Below are 26,944 nucleotides of genomic sequence, written 5' to 3' on the forward strand. Positions count from 1 at the left end.
CTCCTGTAGAGATCCAGACATGTGTAATTCTGATCTCAGGCTGATTTCATGGGTGGTCGGAGTTCTTTGGTAGGTAATCAGCTCACTTTAGGGTACAGGTCAAAATGGTGCCTCCTCCTACTTCCCCGCCATCTTGACTCCCCCTTATAGCTACTTTTAATACTTTTATCTTTTAACTTTCATATCAAAATTAAAAGAAATTTACCCACCACTTTTATAATGCAACATTCTGTACTGTTATATGTGTTTACCTTTATGAATTTATTTTAGACTTTCTTAAGGTAACATGATATTATTTAGTGTCCTTTCTTTTCAACAGTTCTTATGAGGCAGGGATAGTGGCGATGAACTTCTCCAGCTTTTTTTTTCATGTGAGAAAAAAATGTTCTCTCTTCTCCTTTTGGTATTTATAGTATTCTTAGTGGACCCCCCTTTTTTTTGTTGTTCAGTATCTTGAATAGATCATCCCACTCTCTTCTGATCTGCAAGATTTCTGTTGAAATCCATTAAATTCTGCTGAAAAATCCAGTGATGTTCTTATAGGGGTTTCATTGTATGGGATAAATTGCATGTTTCTTGCTCCTTGAAAGTTCCCTTTGTCTTTACTTTGCTTTCCAGTAATTTGATCATAATGTGTCTTTGTGTGGATTTCTTTGAAGTTTTTTTTTTTTTTTCTTTTGCGGGGGTGGGGGTGGGGATTGTTTTTGCTTCCTGATCTGAATGTTCATTTCCTTCTACAGATTTGGGGATTTTTAAGCCATTTTTCCTTTGAGAAATCTTTCAGGTCATTTCCCATCTCTTCTTTGGGGATCCCTATAATGTATACATTGGTCCACCTGACATTGTCCAATAATTCTCTTATTTTCTTTACTATTTTTCATTCTTCCTTTTGCTACTTTGATGAGTAATTTCAAATGAAGTTTTAAAAAATTCTATGGTCCTTTCTTTGGAGTCATCTACTCTGCTGTTTAAACACTCTGGTAATTTTTCCAGTTTGGTTATTCTGTTCTTCAGCCACATGCCTTCTGCTTGGTATTCTTTAGAGGTTTCTGTCTCTTGTTTGATATTCTCAATTTTTTCTATGCATTATTCTCTGACTGCAGTGAACCTTATTATAACAGCTATTTTGAATTCTATGTCAGGTAAATGATATATTTCCTTTCATTAGGGACAGTTTGTGGAGATTTATATTGTCCATTTGGGGAAATATTGAGACTCCCTGGGCTGTGTCTGGACATTAGACAAAATGTCTACCTGTCCTAATCTTCATGGACTAGACTTGCACTAGAGAAGACCCACAAGTAAACCTGGCAGATGGTGGGAGCCTCTTAATTTTCTTGTCATTCCATCCGACTTTCCTTTATCCTTTTTGCTTCATTTCTTCTGGAGTATGTCAGGTTCCATCAGCACCCTAAAACAAAACAAGCAATACTGAAGCCAATTCCTCAGGCAGCTCTGTAATAAGTTGGGTCATTAGATACATGATTGGAGGAGAAGAGTTTTCTACTGATAGCTGTGTGCTGAGTCAGTGGGATGTGTGTGTGGTGGGCAGGTAACTATTATGATTTCCAACCCAAACTGCACTCTCTGTTCTCTCTCACCTTGTGCGGCTAAACTATGCCACGTTCCATGTCCCCTCACCTTTCTGAGACATACAGTCTTATGGGTAGCTTCTAAACAAGAGGCTTTGGATGTATGGTACACCTCTTTCCTTTTCCAGGGAGTAGCTAGGAACTGGGGGATTTGTGTCCCAATCACATGTGCTATGCCAACATAGGTACTATGACAAGAGGCTATCTTGAATTTTCCTAAGAGCTTCCACATGTCTGGTTTCATGCATGCACGGGTGCCCCAACATCTTAGCCAGTTTCTAGATTTCTTATAAGGGGAATCAGTATACAAATTGTTTTTGAATTAGTGTGTCATGTAGAAAAATAGAGATTAATGCTTCCGCTTCCACTGTTTTGCAGAGTGGGAAATGGGTCTTGGCTATTCCTTGAGGTGAGGTATGATGCCTCCAGGGAAGGGAAAAGTTGATCAAATTGTTGACTCCCTAAGGAACTGAAGACAGATTATGGTCCAGGGTGTTTACAGAATCCCCACAGTTTCTGATTACACTTAGAAATTTCCCTTGGGGAAGACATGGAGCAAGATTCTGCCTTGTTTACAACCAAGTACATTATATAATCACACTCACATTAAATCTTCTGTAACTTACAAGAGGCAAAAATGATAATAGTAAAGACTGATTTTGTCTACTGTTTGAGGGAACTCAAAGTCCTAATCAGAAATTAGATTACAATTAGAACTCTACAGTTCTAAAAGATTTTCTAGCCTGTATCAGCAATTAAGTGTTGGCTGCATTTTCTTTGAGTTAAAGGAACCAAATCTCACAGTCTGAAATTGCCCTTCCATGACAATGGGAGTAATAACAATGATAAGGAAGCACCAAAGTTTTCTGGCTTAGGTTGGGTGAACTTGTAAATTTCATTGTTATTCATGTGCTCCTTTTTAGCGATGGAAGTCTGAGGATCAAAGGTATGTCACTTTCCCCAGTTTTGCAGTCCTGAGTCTGAAGTGAAATTGAGAAAAATCTGTCAGGAGCCAGGAGTGTTTAGAGATATTTTAGGCAATGGTCAAAGAATGCATTCTGTTGGTCATTAAGTTCCTCTCGTGGGAAAACTCTTGCTACTCCAGATTTGTGACTTTGATTCTGTGACATGGAACAATAACTTCCTGTAGACTGGTCCCTTAGTTTTGGATTTGAAACAATCTACTTGGGACGCCTGGGTGGCTCAGTGGGCTAAAGCCTCTGCCTTCGGCTCAGGTCATGATTCCAGGGTCCTGGGATGGAGCCCCACATCGGGCTCTCTGCTCAGCAGGAAGCCTGCTTTCTCCTCTCTCTCTCTGCTTGCCTCTCTGCCTACTTGTGATCTGTCTGTCAAATAAATAAATAAAATCTTAAAAAAAAAAAAGAAACAATCTACTTGGTTTCCACCACACCAAGTCCAATCTGCATTAGAAGCCAGCTCCAGGTCTCAGCTTGTAGTTTTATTGCTGAAGAGAGGGCTCAAATGAATGAAAATGATTGAGGAGAGAAAAATAGTTCTGTCCTGGTGCAAACTTCTGCCTTATTTATTTATTTTTTCCCCAACAGTTGTTTACATTTGGCAGTATTTCCCTTTACTCTGTAGGCTGTTTTGAAGTTCTTTGTTACTTCACTTACAGAGTCCAATAAGGGGAAGTCTGAGTCACTCAATATTATGATAATGGAAAAGAAGTTTGTGCATCCAGATTGGGCTAATGTTTTATCTTCCCTGTGCATACACCACACCTGGGAGAAAAGATATGGTGGAAAAATCTGGGTTTTTCTAACTTTATCCTTCTATGCTCACAGATCCCCTAGAGAAGAATGGCTCCTGAAAATGCTTCCTTTGTGACTGAATTCATTCTGGCAGGGCTCAGAGACCTTCCAGATCTCCAGCTCCCCCTCTTCTGTCTGTTTCTAGTCATGTACGTGGTCACTGTGTTGGGAAATTTGGGCTTGATAATTCTAATAGGGCTCAGTTCTCACCTGCACACCCCCATGTACTTTTTCCTCTTCAATTTGTCCTTCATAGACCTCTGTTATTCTTCTGTGTTTACACCCAAAATGCTGATTAACTTCACATCAAAGAAGAATATTATCTCCTACAGGGGATGCATGACCCAGCTTTACTTTTTCAGTTTTTTTGTTGTTTCTGAATGTTATGTGCTGACATCAATGGCCTATGATCGCTTTGTGGCCATCTGTAACCCACTCTTATATAATATTGCCATGTCCCTAAAGTATGTTCCATCCTTATGCTTGGTTCATATTTGATGGCATTTTCGGGTGCCATGGCTCACACAGGATGCATGCTGAGACTGACCTTCTGTGATGCAAACACCATCAACCATTATTTGTGTGACATTCTCCCTCTGCTCCAGCTCTCCTGCACCAGCACCTATGTGAATGAGCTGGAGGTTTTCATTGTGGTGGGCATCAATGTGATTGTGCCCAGTGTCACCATTTTTGTCTCTTATGGTTTCATCCTGTCCAGCATCGTGCGCATGAGCTCCACTGAGGGCAGGTCCAAAGCCTTTAGCACATGTAGCTACCACATAATTGCTATTTCTCTCTTCTTTGGCTCCTGTGACTTTATGTATCTTAAACCATCTTCTGCTGGGTTTATGGATGAGAGGAAAATTTCTTCTATCTTTTACACTAACACAGTTCCCTTGATGAACCCCTTCATTTACAGCTTGAGAAAGAAAGATATTAAACTTGCCCTTAGGAAAATTCTGAGTAGGAGACAGTTTTAATAGGAAAGAATGTCTCTCAGCTGTAGCGAGGTTTTTTGTTTGTTCGATTGATTTTTGGTTTTTGGTTTTGGTTTTTTTTTTTTTTTTCAGCAGGGAAATTTTATGTGTTTCAAGAAAATATTTTCAGGGGTAGCCTTCTTTTGCCTATTTTTTTCTGAACATGGTCAAAGATATTTTAGTCTCCTCTCTGTAATTTACTGTCTTTTTTCTTTTCATCATTTGCACGATACCTTTACTTTTTTCCTGTTTATCAACAGGAATGTATTATCTGAGTTTAAAATTTTTTTCATTTTGAACTTCTTTTTCCAATGGAAAAAGAAGTTTAAAATTTTTTTCATTTTGAACTTCTTTTTCCACTGGAAAAAGATGAATAGTCTCTAAATTATTGAACTGAGCAACAACAGAGTTGACACTGTAGCATTGGGCTTGTTCTTATCTGACACTTGCTCTTAGAAGCACAAATCAGATAGTGTGATAGTATGTGTCTACTCCTGTTTCTTTGCTCTGATTGGCAAGAATATATCTGTTTGTTTTCTTTTTTAATTTATTTACTTTACAAGGAGCACGGAAGAGAGAGAGGAGAGAATTCCAAGCAGACTCTGTGCTGAGCATGGAGACCAATCTCATGACTCAGATGAGGACCCTGAGATCACAATCTGAGCCAAAACCAAGATTCGACACTTAATCACCTGCGCCACCTAGGTGCCCCAAGAATATATCATTTTTTAAGTGGTAGAAATAGAAGTTTTAGTAAAGACTATTATTTTTAATCTATTTTGCATCTGCAATCATTTTGTAGGAGGCTTCTTTTGGCAAAGAGTTGGTTTTATTTTTAGACAGTCAAAGTAGCTCATAGCCGATTCACAAAACGTATTTACTTTATGGATGGGAAAGTGAAGATCAGAATAGTTAATGATTCACCCAAAGTCACACAGCTGCACAAAGGTCTAGAGTATCCTCTTAGTCTTCTGGTTTCATGTCTATAGCTCTTTATGATATGCTTTGCTTCTACTTTATTATTTTGTTTCAATAAACAAGGACTATGTGAAAACATTTCTAGTTTGAAGATTGTTTCTACATTGTTCCAGGATGACGGGTGAATTTCCCTCATGCTGGGTATTACATTTTTTTGTTTGTTTGTTTAGGGAAACAAAAATGTTGTTCCTTCTTTTTTAGTACTGAGATACGGAGAGTTATTTATTATTTCTTCATTTATTTATATTTTTTATTTAAACTCAATTAGCCAACATATAGTACATCATTAGTTTCAAATGTAGTGTTCAATAATTTATCACTTGCATGCTATACCCGGTCCTCATACAATCACATGCCTTCCTTAATGATTCATGAGATTAAAAGGAGTTTTCTCCTTATTCAGAATATATGACTTTATTCAAACAGATAAGCAGTAGTAAACATTTAGCAGCTATACAATGAAAAAATTGAAAACATGGCTTTTGTATTTGGTTTTACTTAAACACCACTAAATTTAACTATATTCGTTTTTTTTTGTTAATAAACCGAGTTTCCATATTTAGGTCATTGCTTCATTTCACTCTTTTCCTCTACTTAATTTTGACTTAGACCTGTTGTCAAAACATTAGTTGAGAACTCTAAGGCTTGATCTGTGTCTACATTTAGAATTCTTTTTTTTTAAATTAATTTCCTGAGGTAGAATAGGCTACAAATACTTCATCAAAGTGAATGGAAAATTGAACAGGGAATGAAAAGAAAATTAATAGTGAAGTGCCAGCCTCCCTTAGTAGGAAATGAAGAAGGTGATGTGTTGTGTTCCTCCAGGAACCCAACCGGTTTTATGACCATAAATTTACTCTCATTTTAAAATAAAAATGTTTAAATAGTTCTTAAGTAGATACTTCAAATAGAATATTTTAGAGTTAGTCAAATTAAACTTGCATTTTAAGAGATTTCCTCATAGTAGCCACATCCCAGCTACCTGGCATGTAAGAAGGAGCAATCCAAAGAGGAGAAAACTCCTATGTGAAGGAATGTGTTAAATATTGAGAATGCAGGAGCACCTGGGTGGCTCAGTGGGTTGAACCTCTGTCTTTGGCTTGGGTTCCGGTTTCAGGGTCCTGATATCGAGTCTCACATCTGGCTCTCTGCTTGGCAAGGAGCCTGCCTCCTCCACCCTCCTCTGCCTGCCTCTCTGCCTACTTGTGATCTCTCTATCAAATAAATAAATAAAATCTTTCAAGAAAATATTGAGAATGCAAAGGTAAATTGGACATGGGTCCTAAGTCATTGAGAAGATGATGTTTAAGGTGAGTATTTAGAAAAAATCTTTTTAGTCTCTGGCAGAGACAGAGCGCATACAGGAGTACTAGTGCGGGAGGGGGAAGGGCAGAAGGAATATATTATACAATATATTGGGAAGATTCTAAATAAGAGATGGAAAACTAAGAAGACACTTCAAGGAAACCTACAATTAAAATTTCAAAAGGTATAATCTTAATTTTGATCCATCAGATACTTAGTGCCTGGCAATCTGTTCCATCTCTCTTTTAGGAGTTGCCATGAAAAAGTAGTTACACACAAACACACACACATAGACACACACACATATGATAGCATGAGTTCTTGTTTTCTGCTTGGAGACACTATTTTATGCAGTTTGAAACATGCAGTGTCTGATGCTTTTTTACTAATAGGACCCTCGCATGTTACAGAATGATGTTCCTCCTCTCTTCACCACATATATATAAGTAGGGTATGTGTAAATATATACTTATATGAGTTTACTTATCGGCACACAAACACAACTATACACAAATACATTTACAACATGATTTGACTACCTTGAGTCAATTGGGTTGATTTAAAGCTTAAAACAGTGAATTTACTTTTAAAAGAACAATTATATTCTATATTTAAACTGAAAAATACAATCCTAGCCCCTGGGTGGCTCAGTGGGTTAAAGCCTCTGCCTCCGGCTCGGGTAATGATCCTGGGGTCCTGGGACGGAGCCCAACATCGGGCTCTCTGCTCAGCAGGGAGCCTGCTTCTTCCTCTCTCTCTGCCTGCCTCTCTGCCAACTTGTGATCTCTATCTGTTAAATGAATAAATAAAATCTTAAAAACAAACAAACAAACAAGCACAATCCCTGTTCTAAATACCTTTTACAAACTCTTCATAGATGGCAGATTGTGTGGATGCTCTATCCAATAGGTATTACTCCTCCAAATATTCTTTTTTTTTTAAGATTTATTTTATTTTATTTTATTTTTCATTTTTTTTTCCATTTTATTTATTTTTTCAGCGTAACAGTATTCATTCTTTTTGCACAACACCCAGTGCTCCATGCAAAACGTGCCCTCCCCATTACCCACCACCTGTTCCCCCAACCTCCCACCCCTGACCCTTCAAAACCCTCTTATATTTTATTTTATTTATTTGACAGAGAGAGAGATCACAAGTAGGCAGAGAGGCAGGCAGAGAGAGGAGGAATCAGGCTACCTGCAGAGCAGAGAGCCCGACGCGGGGCTCGATCTCAGGACCCTGAGATCATGACCTGAGCCGAAGGCAGCGGCTTAATCCACTGAGCCACCCAGGCGCCCCTCCTCCAAATATTCTTAATGACAGAAACTTCCTTTTCTTTGATAGAGGCTGAAAATGGGAGATTCTCATTTTTGTCAGTTTTCCTTGCAGCTGTGTGGGCCATGTGGCACAGCCATGTGACTGCAAAGCCATTAAGGACATAGTCTATTGGCATCTGGAGATGATTTATTTCATACTACAAGGAGATATGTGAAAAAATTCTTTTGCCTTGTTCCTTGCTTTCTTCTTTAGATATATTGGTGTTTAGATGTCATTCCTGGAGCTATAATGACTGTTCCGTGACCATGAGGTACCAAGCCTGAGAAGGAAGGCCAACAAATGAGGATGGGGAAATGGAAGAGACTGAATTCTTGATGAGAATGATTAGTTGCTGAACCAAACCTAGGATAATCTAGTTTTAAGCTAGGTAAGAGAAACAAGCTCCTGTTTAAAACGGGTTTTTAATTGAGCGTTTTGTAACTTGAAGCTAGAAACTTTCTAACTAGTAACACAGGTTGAAGGTTCCCTTCCCAGGATATTAAATAAAAAATATGTTACTTAAATAAATGACCATTGTCATGAAATTCTTATTCCCTTTTGGAAAACACTGAGGAGAGAAACTGTAATTTATCATGAGGAGATAGTAAGTTTGTGCAGATTTAAACTTAAATTTTAAGTATTATCTTTGGTTCCCATGGACTATAATCTTTGTTCACTATACCCTATGGTCTTAGAAATAAAAACATTCTCCAATATTTTTTCTTTTATTTGTGAAAATGCCAGAAGTTTGTATAACACTTAATGTGTGTACAATACGTTATCAAAATAGTTCTTTCAAGTCTTCCTACTAAGTAGAACTCTGACGCAATTTCTTCTTTAATTTTATCCAAGAATTAATCATAATTTTGAGACTTACACTTTTATTACAAAATATGGATTGCCAAATGGGTAATGGAAAACCACTGAAAGTTCTTAAACTGAGGAGGGACAGAGTTTTGCTTTCAAAGATTATTCTAGCAGCAGTGCACATGGCTGAATAAGAGGGACTATGTGGGAAAGTGCTAGAGTTTAGCAGTACAGTTCAGTTAAACTCAAAGAGCCTGTGTGGTGGCTGAGGGACAAGGACAGAAATCACTATGGTCATAGGCATTGTTTCTTGGAAGGTGAGGAATGTGGAATATTTTCTGAAGATTTGCATCCAAATAACAACAAGATTTTCAGAAATATTTATTGAAATTCTTCTATATGCTCTGCACTGATCTTAACCACAGGAGAAAATTACTAAGCACGACAGAGGAGATGATTGTCCTTATAGAACTTACAGTTTATAGGAGAACATAGGAATTAAGGGAGAAAAAAAGTCTGATGAGTATTATGATGTATTCATAAGGGTATAAATAATGACCACTGACATTTATTGACTCTCATTATATGCCAGGCAGTGTTCTAATGATATTATTAAAGAGAGAGAGAGATAAAGAGAGAGAAAGAGACAAATCAAGAAACAGACTTTTAACTATAGAGAACAAACTGATGGTTCCTAGAGGGGAGGTGGGTGGAAAGATGGGTGCATTAGGTGATAGGGATGAAGGAGTGCACCTGGCATGTTGAACACCAGGTGTTGTATGGAAGTGTTGAATCCTTATATTGTAAACCTGAAACTAATATTACACTGTAGTTTAACTAAGTGGAATTTAAATAAAAACTTTAAAAACATAAGACAAAGATTTAATTAACAGAACAAACCAATGAAAGAGATGCTATTTTTATCATCCTTATTATACAAAAATGAACCAGAGACACAGAAGTTAACTAAGTTGTCCAAGGTATTATTGGGAGTGACCATGGAAGTAGGAAGATGGGCTCATACACATAACCTCCACCTCCATTGCACCTAATCTTTTCTATGATGAAAAGAAATTGATAACCCCAGTTACTGAAGTGTTGCATAAAATGCTAATAAGCCTGTCAGGTAGAAATTTCCAGTAGGTGATTAAAAGTATAAACGTGAGAAGGAACATACAGAACTGCAAATTATTTTAGAGATATTCCAGGAGAGAGAACAACTGAGTTATTGCAATCTTTAAAAAATTGAGACTAAGAAATAAGGAGTCCTTATTTCTTAGAGGCAGAACCCTTACAGAAAAAAAGCCCATTTAGGATACGTGAACAAAGAAGGAATGAAACAACACTGTAGGTTTCCATTCAGAGATGAAGGCAAGGGGAAGAAGGGACTTTACTTTGAATCTAGGGATGTATAATCCCTAGAGTGAAATGAAGATGAGTGAACTAGACATGTCATGGCCCAGGGTACACAATCTCTTTATTTGTTTACACATAAAATCTGTTCCCTGAGGGAAAGGCTGAGCAAGCTTCTACCCTGTTTATAACCAAGTGCATTATATCCTTAAACGCATTTTAAATCTATGTCCAATCAAGTAGTAAATGTGGTAATAACAAAGACTTAATTTTTCTCTGCTTCTCAAGAGGACTCAAAGTCATAATCAGAAAGTACGATCAGAAGGATTTCAAGGTTATATCTGAATTTCAGTCAGGCTGAATCCTCTTAGAATCAAAGCCTCTGAGCCCAAAATTGCCTTTCCAGGACAGGGGTAAAGGTAAATTACCCCAGGAGAGGGATAAATAGCAAGGATAAGAGAACTCTGAGGCTTTCTGACCTAAGGAGGCTGAGTGAGTATCTGAATTCCATTTATAATAATACATTCTTGCTTCTGAGATGGAAGTTCAGAGGTCTGAGCTATGCCACTTTCTTTCCCATTTTGTGCGGTATTGACATTCAAGTGAAGCTGGCAAGAGAATGTGTTTGGGGAGAAAAGAAAATGTTCAGAGATTAGGTGCACAGGAGAGGCAGTATCTCCATCAGTAAGCTCCCTCTCTCTGGATGGAATTCTCACTCTTTTGGATTTATGGCTTTTACTCTGCGACATGGGGCAGTAACTCAACCCCTAGACCCTGGTCCCTCATTTAGGTAACAAAGGGTATTCTTAATTCTCACTCCATCAAGCCTAATCTGCATTGGAGGCTAGCATGGGGTTACTAAGGATTCTACCTCTAATTTTCCTGGTAAGGAGAGGGTCAAGTGAATGAAGAAATGGTGAGAAGGGTGATTCTGTTCTGGTCCCAGCTTCTCCCTTCTCCCTTGATTTTTTCAGGAGTCATGTTTCCAGAGACCAATTTCAATGAACTTGCCTCTCCAGGCTAAATTTGTGATGTGCTTTGATAAATTTAGCTCATAAGGACTTTAATAAAGGGAGAATTAATTAGTGTGCCTCAGGGTCATGATAGTGGTAAAGACAGATTCTATGTGTCTAGGTTGGGTGAGTCTCAGGCACTTCCAGTGTGTATACTCTCCTTAGTACAAGATCGTGCAAGGACAGCTGAGTTGTGTCCTTATGTAACCCTATTTTTCTGTGCTCACAGATCCCCTTAGAGAGAATGGCTTGTGGAAAAGCTTCCTTGGCGGGGCTCATAGAACTTCCCGATCTCCAGCTCCCCCTCTTCTGTCTGTTTCTAGTCATGTACATGGTCACTATGTTGGGAAATTTGGGCTTGATAATTCTAATAGGGCTCAGTTCACACTTGCACACCCCCATGTACTTTTTCCTCTTCAATTTGTCCTTCATAGACCTCTGTTATTCTTCTGTGTTTACACCCAAAATGCTGATTAACTTCACATCAAAGAAGAATATTATCTCCTACAGGGGATGCATGATCCAGCTTTACTTTTTCAGTTTTTTTGTTGTTTCTGAATGTTATGTGCTGACATCAATGGCCTATGATCGCTATGTGGCCATCTGTGACCCACTCTTATATAGTATTGCCATGTCCCTAAAGTATGCTCCATCCTTATGCTTGGTTCATATTTGATGGCATTTTCGGGTGCCATGGCTCACACAGGATGCATGCTGAGACTGACCTTCTGTGATGCAAACACCATCAACCATTATTTTTGTGACATCCTCCCTCTGCTGCAGCTCTCGTGTACAAACACCTATGTGAATGAGCTGGTTGTCTTGATTGTGGCAGGCATCAATGTGATTGTGCCCAGTGTCACAATCTTTGTCTCTTATGGTTTCATCCTGTCCAGCATCCTGCGCATGAGCTCCACTGAGGGCAGGTCCAAAGCCTTCAGCACGTGAAGCCCCCACATAATCGCTGTTTCTCTCTTCTTTGGATCTGGTGCATTTATGTATCTTAAACCATCATCTGCTTGGTCTATGGATGAGGGGAAAATCTCCTCTGTCTTTTATACCAATGTGGTTCCCTTGATGAACCCTTTCATTTACAGCTTGAGAAACAAAGACATTAAATGTGCTGTGAGAAAAACTTTCAGTAAGAGACAGTTTTGATCAACAGTGTCTGTCTCTGTAGTTTGTTACACATGGGGGGGATTCTGTGTTCTTAAATAAAATACTTTTAGTGGCAGTCTTCTTAGTAATTTTTCCTGATATGTTAAAGGCCATTTGAGTCTCACAATTTATTTTATTTTTTTAAATATTTAATTTGTGTATTTGACAGGCAGAGATCACAAGTAGGCAGAAAGGCAGGCAGAGAGAGGAGGGGAAGCAGGTTCCCTGCTGAGCAGAGAGCCCAATGTGGGGCTCGATCCCAGGACTCTGGGATCATGACCTGAGCTGAAGGCAGAGGTTTAACCCACTGAGCCAGGCACCCTCACAATTTATTTTAATTCTCTATATAATAGGTCTTTTTGTTTTCCTCACTAATAGCAGAATATCTTCACCTTTTTGTTCTCTTTATTTTTTATTGTGTTATGTTAGCCACCATACAGTACATCATCAGTGTTTGATAATGCATTCCAAGAGTCATTGTTTGCGTATAACACCCAGTGCTCCTTGCAATACATGCCCTCTTTAATGCCCACAACAAGGCTGCTCCATCCCCCAACCCCCCTCCCCTCTAAAACTCTCAGTTTGTTTCTCAGAGTCCATAGTCTCTCATGGTTCATCTCCCCCTTGGATTCCCCCCCCACACACACACTATTCATTTCCTTCTCCTAATTTAATAGTAGCATTACATAATAAACATGTTGTTTCCTTTTTCCCATTTTCATTTTGAAATTATTTTTTCCACTACAACATGATGAATGATCATCATTTTGGCAGAGTTTTCTCTTTTACCTTTGTACACTCAAACCAACACGTCACTGATCATTAAAAAATATTTTTATTGTATGGCCGGGTAAGTAAAACTCAGAGTAGTTAGATTTACCTAAAGTCACACAGCTTTATAAAGAGTTTGGTCTAAATTCTTAGCCTTCTGATATCACATCAACTACTGTTTGTAGTCTGTTTTGCTCTAATTTATTTATTTATGTATTTTTAGTTTCAAGTTTTTATGTAGATTCCTGGTAATTAACATGCAGTGTCATATTAGTTTCAGGTGTAGAATTTCATGATTTATCGCAGACATCCAACACCCAGTGCTCATCGCAGCCAGTTCCCTCCTTAATCTCCATCTCTCAGTTAACCTATCCGCCTGCCCACCTCCCCTCCAGCATCCTGTTTGTTGTCTTTAGTCAAGAATCTGTTTTATTTATTCTTCTCCTCCGATTGACTTATTTCACTAAGCATGATACGCTCTAGTTCCATCCATAAATGACTCTTAATCTCACAAAACAAACTGGGGGTTGCTGGGGGGAGGTGGGATTGGGAGAGGGGGAGCGGGCTATGGACATTGGGGAGGGGAGGCGAACCATAAGAGACTATGGACTCTGAAAAAGAACCTGAGGGTTTTGAAGGGTCAGGGGTGGGAGGTTGGGGGAACAGGTGGTGGGTAATGGGGAGGGCACGTTTTGCATGGAGCACTGGGTGTTGTGCAAAAAGAATGAATACTGTTACGCTGAAAAAATAAATAAAATGGGAAAAAAAATGTTGATAAGATTGAATGAAAAAAAAAAAGAATCTGTTTTATATTGCATGGAGCACTTGGTGTAGTGCATAAACAATGAATCTTGGAACACTGAAAAAATAAAATACATAAATTTGAGAATTTAAAAAAAAGAATCTGTTTTATGGTTTGCCTCTCTTTTTGCCTCCCACATTCGTTTGTTTTGTTTTTTAAATTCCATATATGTGTGAAATCATATGCTATTTGTCTTTCTCTGACTGACTTATGTCACTTAGCATAGTACTCTCTAGCTCTGTGCACATCTTTGCTAATGGGATGATTTCATTCTTTTTTATAGCTAACATTCCTATATATGTATACATGTGTATATGTATAGAGATATATATACTACATCTTCTTTTATCATTTCATCATTCAGTGGATATCTTGGCTCTTTCCATAATTTGGCTGTTGTTGATAATGCTTCTGTAAACATCGATATGCATGTATACCTTGAATCAGTATTTTTGTGTCCTAGGTAAATATCTAGTAGTGCAATTGCTGGATAATGGGTTAGTTCTACTTTTATCCTTTTGGGGAACCTCCATACTGTTTTCCACAGCAGCTGCACCAGTTTGCATTCTCACCAACAGTGTCAGAGGGTTTTTCTCTATCCTCATCCTCACCAACATCCGGTGTTTCCTGTGTTGTTGATTTTGTCCATTCTGACAGGTGTGAGGTGATAGCTCATTGTAGTTTGGATTTGTATTTCCCTAATGATGAGTGATGTTGAGCATCTTTTCCTGTGTCTGTTAGTCATCTGTATGTCTTCTTTGGAAAAATGGATGCTGTTTAACTGAACTTTATAGAACACCAGTCACGTTATTTAATTGGCTAATGAAACCCAATTGTGACAAGTTCTTTTCTGGTATAGGATGTTGGATTATTTTTATTTTGAGGAAACACAAACAGATGACTACTTCATAAATCCTTAGTCCTTAATCAGGTGGTAATTTAAATATTTCTAAGATAACTTTAATAATATTTATTATTTTACCTGTTTTCTAATTTCCACTCAAGATTTAGGTATTGTTCAATTTAGCATAACTGGTGTGTTGGCTTGTTTTTGCTTTAGATGTTTGGTATCCCTAAAACCCTGACTATGGTTTATTTATTCATTTTTTAAAAATAATTATTTAAATTGAAGTGTAGTTGACATACAATATTCTGTTAGCTTCATGCATAAACGTAGTGATCTGACATTTACATACATTCTCAAATCCTTACCATGAAGTGTAGTTGTTGTCTGTCACTATACAGTCACTGACTTATGGTTTTAAATGATAGACATTAAGGAAGGCTTGTGATCTGATGAGCACTGGGTATTATATGCAACTAGTGAATCACTGAACACTACATCAAAACTAATGATGTTTGCTACCTGAACTCAGTTGAGTTGTTGGCTGAATATGTTGGCTAACTGAACTCAGTTTAAAAAAATGACCTCTGACACCACATGCCCTAATCTCTGTATCGACATGCTTTCTTTTCATTTAACAAGTTCCATTTATATAAATAGTTGGTTTTGGTGGTAGTTTTTGTTTGTTTCCTTTTACTTACTCTCTCTTTTGATGAAATTGTTTTGCCTATTGAAACACGTGTGTCAATATTTAAATGTTTTATATTGATATTCAGGAACTGTTACAGACAGTACAAAGATGCATCCATTTTGTTCATATTTTATCACTATTTGAGGTACCTAAAAGTATATGTTAACACTGGTCACTAACCTTCATTTAAGAAGCCTCAAAATTCAAATGCAATCTGCTTCAATTTCAGAAAGACTTTCAGAAATGGCAATTTTTTATTTTAGAAAGGATAAACTACCTTTTGAACTAAATTCCACTTTTCAACTTATTTGGGGGGAAGTTCATTAAAATTGTTATAAAAGTGATAAACACAGTTTATTAAAGTTAAGATTTGCAAAGATTTTGTAAAAGCAACTTAGGTGACAGCTTTCTGATTAGTAGTTTAAACACTATGCACGTATAGGGACTTTTTTTTAAAAAAGCCAGAGAACCAAGTCAGGTGGGTCACACACACAACATAGAATATCCCTTATGGTTTTTGCTTTTTTGAGTTATGTGAATGGCCATAAAAGAAGGTATGAGAGGGAGTATGAGTCTATTGAAATTTTCACAGCTAGGAATCAAGCAGGGAAGTCATGGGATTTATCTATACCTATGTTCTAGGACAGAACAGTCTCTGAATCAGTGTGAAGGCTTGGCTTTCTTAGGAATAACAAAAGATGATCCTCCTACTTTAGAACTGGAAGCAAAGTTCATTACATTCTGAATTTGTTTCATGTAAACTTTCTATACATGAGCTGCTGGTGTTGCTCAGACCAGGCTTAGAGTAGCCATGATCAGGTTCACTGTGGTTCAGGTGTCATGAAAAGCAGAAGTACAGGGACTTTTGAGTTCCATGTCCTTTTAATTGCTGAATCCCTAAATTTATTGAACCTCATTCTCTACGCCTCCTGACACTGCCTCCTTAAACACACATACACACGCACACACACACACACACACACACACACACCTACACACAATGTTCTAGTTATATTTTATGAGACATTGATTGTATGATATGGAACCCACTTTCAGGTAGATGGTTCCTGGTTCCAGCTCCTGAGAGGAAGAGGGCTGAGCAGGAAGTACTTGCTGAATCTAGGAAAAGGAAATAGTTATAGCTTTTAACATTTGCTTGGAAACACACATAGACACATGCAAGCACATATATACTGAACACACACATGCACATTCACTTGCAGACACACACACACACACACACACACACACACACACAGTGTTTTGTACCTCTGAGTACCTAGCAACGTGTGGCACTGGGGTGTATGTCACAAATATAAATAAGGCATAGAAAGAGAAAGATATCAAACTGATCTTAATGCAAGAGAGTAGATAGATTCTAAAATCAGTCTTGTGATCAAAATTTCTTCTTAAAATTGATTTTGTTGAACTGATGTCCATGCTGGAAGACAGATATGGTATTTTCCCCTGAGTCTGGCATACCTGGCTTTTGTCTCATGCACTGGGACATTCCACTGTCTTATTAGCTGACCAGCAGGTGAAATAGTTGGTTTATCTGCAGGGCTTATTGTCCAAAACATGAACATTTAAACATGAAAATCATACTCAGTGTGAAGTTTTACTTTCAGAGGAAGAGACTCTCAGCTTCTTCACTGAGTAGGATGGCTGGTGGTATCAAAGGAAGGGGCTGTTGAAAATCTCTGACATGAAGTTAAACTAACCCATTCAAATATTAATATACTATACTTTTAAATAACTGTTAATCATGAAAATGGTTTCAGTGACTAAAAAGTCAGAATACAAATAAAAGCAACATGCTAAACTAAGCAAAATGGTGAGGAAAGTATCTTTCCCACTACATTTGGAAGCTCTATTGTCTAATTTAGAATGTGTGACTATATTCATATTTTATATGGTCTTCACAATATATGAAAACACATAAGGATAGACTATAATAATCATTTCCATGCTCTTTTCATCCTTCTTCTAGCTGGACATGGAACACCATGAGGGCCCGCTTAAGTGACGAAGCTGTGAACAAAAGCTGGGGCATAATTGTGTCAGTATCGTGGTACAGAATGGGAGGACTAGGAGCACGGAGAGGGCCCTGGGACACAGAATAATCTGTTCTTAGGTCTGCGTGGTCATTGTAAGCTCTTCAGTTATAATAATGGTTGAAGTGTATACTTTGTAGACTTCTATATATGTAGTGTATGCTAACTTTCACAATAAACCAAGGATTTATTTACTTGGATCCTGCCTGGATTTAAATGAAATATTAATGAAATAAAAAAGCCAAGACTCAGAATAAAGGCTCAGGTAAAGGGAACAGTCTTCCAGGTACTGAATGTCTCACACAGAAGAAGAAAGCAGAAGTAATGTATGGAGTAATCTGAACCGGTTTGGGGCTGAAATAGAGCTTTTATTACTCAATGCAGAATTTCCACCAGTGTCTGTGTGAGGAGCACGTTTATAGTGAACACTATTGTGTAAGTCTGTAGTAGGTTATAAGTCGTATATTTAGGTTAATATAAAGAGGAGATAGTTCTCATAACATATTAGATAATTTCATTTTCTTAACCCTTTTAGATTCTTGTTAAAGTCTTTTTTTTTCTTTCCACATTTGCGTTTAAGTTCCAGTTAGTTAAAATACAGTGTAATATTAGTTTCAGGTATAGGATTTAATAATTTATCACTTACGGGTGCTTGGGTGGCTCAGTGGGCTAAGGCCTCTACCTTCTGCTCAAGTCATGGTCTAAGAGTTCTGGGATCGAGCGCCGCATCGGGCTCTCTGCTCAGTGTGGAGCCTGCTTCCTCTCATCTCTCTCTCTGCCTGCTTCTCTGCCTACTTGTGATCTGTCTGTCAAATAAATAAATAAAATCTTAAAAAATAATTTATCACTTACATACAACACCCGATATTTATCACAGCATGTGCCCTCCTTAATCCCCATCACCTTTTTAATCCATCCCCCGCTCACTTCCCCATCGGTTTGTCCTGTAGTCAGAATCTCTCCTGCTTTGCCTCTTTTCTCCCCCTTATCTTCATTTATTTCATCTCTTATATTCCACACATGAGTGAAATCTTCTCTGACAGACTTATTTTACTTCACGTAATAGATTCTAGTTCCATCAATGCCATTGCAAATAGCAAGATTTCATTCTTTTATAAGTTCTTTTTTTATTCCATTGTATAAATACATCTTTATCCATTATCAGTCAATGGACACTTGGGCTTTTTCCATAATTTGTCTATTCTTAATAATGTTGCTGTAAACATTGGGGTGTATGTATCCCTCTCATCCAGTCTTTTTGTAGACATTGGGTAAATACCTTGTGCAATTGCTGGATGCTAGTTCTATTTTTGTTCTATTTTAACTTTCTGAGGCACTTCCATACTGTTTTCCAGAGTGGCTGCACCGGTTTGCATTCCCACAAACAGTGTAAGAGTTCCCCTTTCTCATGTTCGCCAACAGGTCGTTTCCTTTGTTGTAATTGTGACTTGTCTGAGGTGATATCTCGTAGTTTTGATTTGTATTTCCCTGATGATGAGTGATGTTCAGCATCTTTTCATGTGTGTTTTGGCCATTGCTTTTTTTTTTTTTTTGGAGAAATGTCTTTTCACGTCTTCTGTCAATTTTTTTTAACTGCATTATTTGTTTTTTGGGTGTTAAGTTTTATAAGTTTATATATTCCGAATACTATCCTTTTATCAGACATGTCATTTTCAAATATCTTCTCCCATTCTGAAGGTTGCCTTTTAGTTTTTTTTTATTGTTTCCTTCACTGTGCAGAAGTGTTTTATTTTGATGAAGTCCCAATAGTTTATTTTTTGCTTTTGTTATCTTGCCTCAGAGACATATCTACTGAGCGCTTGTTATAACCAATGTTGAAGAGGTTACTCTCTGTGTTCTCCTCTAGGATTTTTTTGGTTTCTTATCACACATTTAGATCTTTTATCCAATTTGAATATATTTTTGTGTATGGTGTAAGCAAGTGGTCCCGTTTCATTCTACTGCATGTCACTGTCCAGTTTTCCCAGCACCATTTGTTGAAGAGACTGTTTTCTTTCCATTGGATATTCTACTTGCTTTGTCAAAGATTAGTTGACCATATAGTTGAGGGTCCATTTCTGGGTTTTCCACTGGGTTCCACTGATCTGTGTGCTTGTTTTTGTGCCTGTACATACTATCTTGATCACTACAGCTTTGTAATGCAACTTGAAGTCCAGAATTGTGATGCTTCTAGCTTTGGTTTTCTTTTTCAAAATTGCTTGGGTTATTCTGCATGTTTTGTGGTTCCATACAGATTTTGGGTTTGTTTGTTCTAATCTGTGAAAACTGTTGGAACTGTGAAAACTGTTTGGAATTTTGATAGAGATTCTATTAGTTGTATTAGTTGTATAGATTGTACAGATTGATTTGTGTAGTATAGACATTTTAACAATATTTGTTCTTCCAATACAGCAGCATGAATGTCTTTCCATTTCTTTTTGTTTTTATAGATTCTTGAAAGTCCTCATGACACCTTATAGTTAAAATGAGGAATTATGTTTCAAGACAGACCCCCCTAAAAGCATCTAGGACAAAGAAGCTCCTTAAATACAGAGGAAAGCCCATTAGAATAACATCAGACCTTTCCACAGAGACCTGGCAAGCCAGGAAGGGCTGGCAAAATATATTCAGAGTACTAAATGAGAAGAACATGCAATCAAGAATACTCTATCCAGCAAGACTGACATTTAAAATGGATGGAGAGATAAAGAGTTTCCAGGACCGGCAATTCTTAAAAGACTATGCAACCACCAAGCCGACACTGCAGGAAATATTAAGGGGTGTCCTATAAAAGAGAAAAAAATCCTAAGAATATCATTGAACAGAAATATAAAAACAATCTACAGACAGAAAGACTTCAAAGGTAACACGATGTCAATAAAAACCTATCTCTCAACAATCACTCTCAATGCAAATGGCCTAAATGCGCCCATAAAATGACACAGGGTTGCAGATTGGATAAAACGACAGGATCCATCCATATGTTGTCTACAAGAGACCCATTTTGAACCTAAGGATACCCCCAGACTGAAAGTGAAGGGATGGAGAAGCATCTTTCATGCCAATGGGCCTCAAAAGAAGGCCGGGGTAGCGATTCTCATACCAGATAAATTAGATTTTAAACTAAAGACTGTAGTCAGAGATACAGAAGGACACTACATCATTCTTAAAGGGACTATCCACCAAGAAGATGCAACAATTGTGAATATCTATGCCCCCAATATGGGAGCACCCAATTACATAAGAAAACTATTAATCAAGATAAAGAGTCATATTGATATGAATACAATAATAGTAAGAGATCTTACTACACCTCTCTCAGAAATAGACAGATCATTGAAGCAGGAAATTAATAAAGAAATAAGAGCATTGAATGAAACATTGGACCAGATGGACCTCATAGGCATATACAGAACATTCCACCCTAAAACAACAGAATACTCATTCTTCTGAAGTGCACATGTAACCTTCTCCAGAATAGACCACATACTGGGTCACAAAGTAGGACTCAACCGATACCAAAAGACTGACATTATTCCCTGCATATTCTCAGATCACAATGCTTTGAAACTGGAACTCAATCACAAGAAAAAGTTCAGAAGGAACTCAAACACCTGGAAGCTAAAGACCACCTTGCTTAAGAATGCTTGGATCAACCAGGAGATCAAAGATGAACTTAAACAATTCATGGAAACCAATGAGAATGAAGACACTTCAGTCCAAAACCTATGGGATACAGCAAAGGCGGTTCTAAGGGGGAAATACATAGCCATCCAAGCCTCCCTCAAAAAAATTGATAAATCCAGTATCTTTTACACCAGCTGTCTCTACACCTTAAAGAACTGGAGAATCAACAACAAATCAAACCAACTCCACATGCAAGAAGGGAAATAATTAAGATTAGAGCAGAGATCAATGAGGTAGAAACCAGAGATACAGTAGAACGTATGAATGAAACTAGAAGCTGGTTCTTTGAAAGAATCAATAAGCTCGATAAACCATTGGCCACACTAATCCAAAAGAAAAGAGGGAAAGCCCAAATTAATAAAATTATGAATGAAAAGGGAGAGATCACAATGAACACCAAGTAAATAGAAACAATCATCAGAAGTTATTACCAACAGTTTTATGCCAATAAGCTAAGCAACCTAGATGAAATGGATGCATTCCTGGAAAACTACAAACTCCCAAAATTGAACCAGGAAGAAATTGACAACCTGAATAGACTGACATCTAGTAACGAGATTGAAGCAGTGATCAAAAACCTCCCCAAAAACAAGAGCCCAGGACCTGACGGATTCGCTGGGGAATTCTATCAAACTTTCAAAGAAGAAATAACCCCAATTCTCCTGAAGCTGTTCCAAAAAATTGAGGCAGAAGAACAACTTCCAGACTCCTTTTATGAAGCCAGCATTACCCTGATCCCCAAACCAGGCAAAGACCACACCAAAAAGGAGAATTTCAGACCAATATCACTGATGAATATGGATGCAAAGATTCTTAACAAGATCCTAGCAAACAGGATCCAGCAGCACATTACAAAGATTATCCACCATGACCAGGTGGGATTCATCCCTGGGTTGCAAGGTTGGTTCAACATTCACAAATCAATCAATGTGATTGGACAAATCAATAAGAGAAGAGAGAAGAACCACATGGTCCTCTCAATTGATGCAGAAAAAGCATTTGACAAAATCCAGCATCTGTTCCTGATGAAAACGCTTCAAAGTATAGGGATAGAGGGAACATTCCTGAACTTCATAAAATCTATGTATGAAAGACCCACAGCAAATATCATCCTCAATGGGAAAAAGCTTGCAGCCTTCCCGTTGAGATCAGGAACACGACAAGGATGCCCACTCTTACCACTCTTCTTCAACATAGTATTAAAAGTCCTAGCAACAGCAATCAGACAACAAAGAGAAATAAAAGGTATCCAAAATGGCAAGGAAGAAGTCAAACTCTCTCTCTTCGCAGATGACATGATTCTTTATATGGAAAACCCAAAACACTCCACCCCCAAACTACTAGATCTCATACAGCAATTCAGTAACGTGGCAGGATACAAAGTCAATGTACAGAAATCAGTGACTTTCTTATACACTAACAATGAAAATACAGAAAGGCAAATTAGAGAATCGATTCCATTTACTATGGCACCAAGAACCATAAGATACCTGGGAATAAACCTAATCAAAGAGGTAAAGGACTGTACTTGAGGAACTACAGAACACTCATGAAAGAAACTGAAGATGACACAAAAAGATGGAAGACCGTTCCATGCTCTTGGATTGGAAGAATAAACATTGTTAAAATGTCTATACTGCCTAGAGCAATCTATACTTTTAATGCCATTCCGATCAAAATTCCACCGGTCTTTTTCAATGAGTTGGAGCAAATAATCCCAAAATTTGTATGGAATCAGAAGAGACCCCGAATTGCTAAGGAAATGTTGAAAAACAAAACTGGTGGCATCACGCTACCCGATTTCAAGCTTTACTACAAAGCTGTGATCACCAAGACAGCGTGGTACTGGCATAAAAACAGACACATAGACCAGTGGAACAGAGTGGAGAGTCCAGAGTTGGACCCACAACTTTATGGTCAAATAATCTTCGACAAAACAGGTAAAAATATTCAATGGAAAAAAGACAGTCTCTTCAATAATTGGTGCTGGGAAAACTGGACAGCGATATGTAGAAGAATGAAACTCGACCATTCTCTTACACCGTACACAAAGATAAACTCGAAATGGATAAAAGACCTCAACGTGAGACTGGAATATATCAGAATCCTAGAGAACATAGGCAGTAACCTCTTCGATATCAGCCACAGCAACTTCTTTCAAGATATGTCTCCAAAGGCCAAGGAAACAAAAGCAAAAATAAACTTTGGGGACTTCATCAAGATCAAAAGCTTCTGCACAGCAAAGGAAACAGTCAACAAAACAAAAAGGCAACCCACGGAATGTGAGAAGATATTTGCAAATGACAGTACAGACAAAAGGTTGATATCCAGGATCTATATAGAACTTCTCAAACTGAACACACACAAAACAGATAATCATATCAAAAAAATGGGCAGAAGACATGAACAGACACTTCTCCAATGAAGACATACAAATGGCTATCAGACACATGAAAAAATGTTCATCATCACTAGCCATCTGGGAGATTCAAATTAAATCCACATTGAGATACCACCTGACACCAGTCAGAATGGCCAAAATTAGCAAGACAGGAAACAACGTGTGTTGGAGAGGATGTGGAGAAAGGGGAACCCTCTTACACTGTTGGTGGGAATGCAAGTTGGTGCAGCACTTTGGAGAACAGTGTGGAGATTCCTCAAGAAATTAAGAATAGAGCTTCCCTATGACCCTGCAAATGCACTGCTGGGTATTTACCCCAAAGATACAGATGTAGTGAAAGAAGTGCCATCTGTACCCCAATGTTTATTGTAGCAATGGCCACGGTCGCCAAACTCTGGAAAGAACCAAGATGCCCTTCAACAGATGAATGGATAAGGAAGATGTGGTACATATACACAATGAAGTATTATGCCTCTATCAGAAAGGATGAATACCCAACTTTTGTAGCAACATGGACGGGACTGGAAGAGATTATGCTGAGCGAAATAAGTCAAGCAGAGAGAATCAAGTATCATATGATCTCACTTATTTGTGGAGTATAACAAAGAACACGGTGGACATGGGGAGATGGAGAGGAGAGGGAGTTCAGGGAAAGTGGAAGGGGAGATGAACCATGAGAGACTATGGACTCTGAAAAACAACCAGAGGGTTTTGAAGGACAGGGGCGGGGGGCGGGTGGGAGATTGAGGAACCAGGTGGTGGGTAATAGGGAGGGCACATACTGTATGGAGCACTGGGTGTGGTGCCAAAACAATGAACACTGTTATGCTGAAAATAAAAACAAACAAACAAACAAACAAAAAAAACCAAAAGTGACAAAGACAAAAAGGGAACAGAGAAAATATCCAGAAACAATGACAAACCAAGTAATAAAATGGCACTAAATTCATATCAACAATTACTCAGAATGTAAATGGACTGAATGCTCCAATCAAAACACATAGGGTATCAGAATGGATAAAATACAAGACAGATCTATATGTTGCCTACAAGAGACTAATTTTAGACCTAAAGATACTGCAGATTGAAAGTGAGAGAATGGAGAAATATTTACCATGCAAATGGGTATCAAAAGTAAGTAAGAGAAGCAATACTTTTATCAGACAAACTAGATTTTAAACCAAAGACTGTAACAAGAGATGAAGATGTGTACAATATAATAAATAGGACTGTCCAACAAGAAGATCTAACTATTGTAAATATGTATACCCCCCACATGGGAGCACCAAAATATATCAATTAATAACAAACACAAAGGAACTCATTGAAAATAGTAGGTGACTTTAACATCCAACTCACATCAATAGACACATCATCTAAGCAGAAAATCAGCAAGGAACAAATTGCTTTCAATGACACACTAGACCAGTTGTACTTAACCGATATATTCAGAACACTTCATCCTAAATGATCAGAATATACATTCCTTTCAAGGGCATATGGGTCATTCTCCAGAATAGATCACATACAGGTCACAAATCAGGCCTCAACAACTACAGAAAGATTGACATCATACCATGCATATTTTTTTTTAACCATGCATATTTTCTAATCACAACACGGTAAACCTTGAAATCAACCATAAGAAAAAATTTGGGAAGACAACAAATATATAGAGATTAAACAACATGCTTCAAAATAATGAATGTATCAACCATTAAATTAAAGAAGAAATTAAAATAAAAAACACAAAACAATTAAAATGAAAACATAGTGGTCTGAAACCTTTGGGATTCAGCAAAAGAAGTCAGAAGAGGGAAATCTATAGCAATACAGGCCTACCTTAAGAAGCAAGAAAAATCTAAATAAACAACATAAATGTACACTTAAAGGAGCTAGAAAAAGAGCAAGAAGGGAAGCCTAAATCAAGAAAAAGGGAAATAATAAAGATTAGATAGAAATAAATGATATAGAAACTAACATATAATAGAAAAAATTAAGGAAATCAGGAAGACATTGTTGAAATCAACAAAATTGATAAATGCCTACCCAAACTTATCAAAAAAGAAAAGAGAAAAGACCCTAATAAATAGTATCACAAATGAGAGGAGAAATAACAGCTAACACCGCAGATATACAAACAATTATAAGAGAACTTTATGAAAACTATATGCCAACAAGGATAACCTGGAATAAAGGGATAAATTCTTACACACATACAAAATAACAACTCTGAAACAGAAAGAAATAGAGAACATGAACAGACAAATAACCAGCAAAGAAATTGAATCTTTAATCAAATACCTCCCAACAAACAAAGTCCAGGGGCAGATAGCCTCAAAAGGGAATACTACCAAATATTTAAAAAATATCTATCATTTACATCAACATGGATGGAATTGAAGGGTATTATGCTAAGTGAAATAAGTCAACCAGAGAAACACAATTAACACATGGTTTCATTCATTTGTGGAACATATGGAAAATAGTGCAGAGGACCATAGGGGAAGGGAGAGAACTGTATGGGAAGAAATCAGAGAGGGAGACAAATCATATGAGACTTCTGACTCCAGGAAACAAACCAACGGTTCTGGAAAGGGGATAGGGAAAATGGGTGATGGGCATTAAAGAGAGCCTGTGTTGTGATGAGCACTGGGTGTTGTACTCAACTGATGAATTATTGAACATTATATAAAAAACTAATCATGCACTATAACTAGGTTGATTGAACTGAAAAAAGAAAGATAAAAGAAGAAAGAAAGAAAGGAAGGAAGAAAGAAAGAAAATAAAGAAGAGTTAATACCTATTTTCCTCAAGCTATTCCACAAATAAAAATGGAAGAAAAACTTCTAAATTTATTCTGTGAGGTCTGCATTACCCTGATACCAAAACCAAAGACTACACTAAAATAAAAACTACAGACCAATATTCCTGATGAACACAGATGAAAAAAACTCAATTAAATACTAGCAAATTGAATCCAGCACTACATTAAAAGAATCGTCACTATAATAAAGTGTACTCCTGGGACACAAGGTGGATCAATATTCACAAATCAATCAATGGGACATACCACATTAATAAATTAAAGGAAAAAACCATAAGATCCTCTCAATATAGGCAGAAAAAGCATTTCACAGAGTAAAACATCTATTCATGATAAGAACCCTCAACCAATTAGTGGTAGAGGAAACATTCCTCAACATAGTGAAAGCCATATATGAAAACCCACAGGTAATATCATCCTCAGTGTGGGGAAAACAGAGTTTTTCCTTATAGTCAGGAACAAGACAGCAATGGCCACTCTCACCATTAATATTTAACATAATACTGGAAGTGCTAGCCTCAGTAATTGGACAATAAAGGAAATAAAAGGCATCCAAATTTGCAAAGAAGAAGTCAAAAATTCACTATTCGCACAC

At 37.5% G+C, this 26,944-nt stretch overlaps 1 protein-coding gene and 1 pseudogene across 1 annotated transcript; both read left to right on the plus strand.

Moving 5' to 3' along the window:
* Positions 1-3,412: 3,412 nt before the first annotated feature.
* Positions 3,413-4,344, plus strand: LOC123949057 (olfactory receptor 8B3-like). Its single transcript, XM_046016354.1, is given in 2 exon segments — positions 3,413-3,821; positions 3,824-4,344. Coding segments are annotated over 2 exon segments (930 nt in total).
* Positions 4,345-11,358: 7,014 nt separating this feature from the next.
* On the plus strand, positions 11,359-12,272 carry LOC123948829 (annotated as a pseudogene).
* Positions 12,273-26,944: the final 14,672 nt, after the last annotated feature.

Source organism: Meles meles, chromosome 8 (genome assembly GCF_922984935.1).
Source record: "Meles meles chromosome 8, mMelMel3.1 paternal haplotype, whole genome shotgun sequence".
Taxonomy (NCBI): domain Eukaryota; kingdom Metazoa; phylum Chordata; class Mammalia; order Carnivora; family Mustelidae; genus Meles; species Meles meles.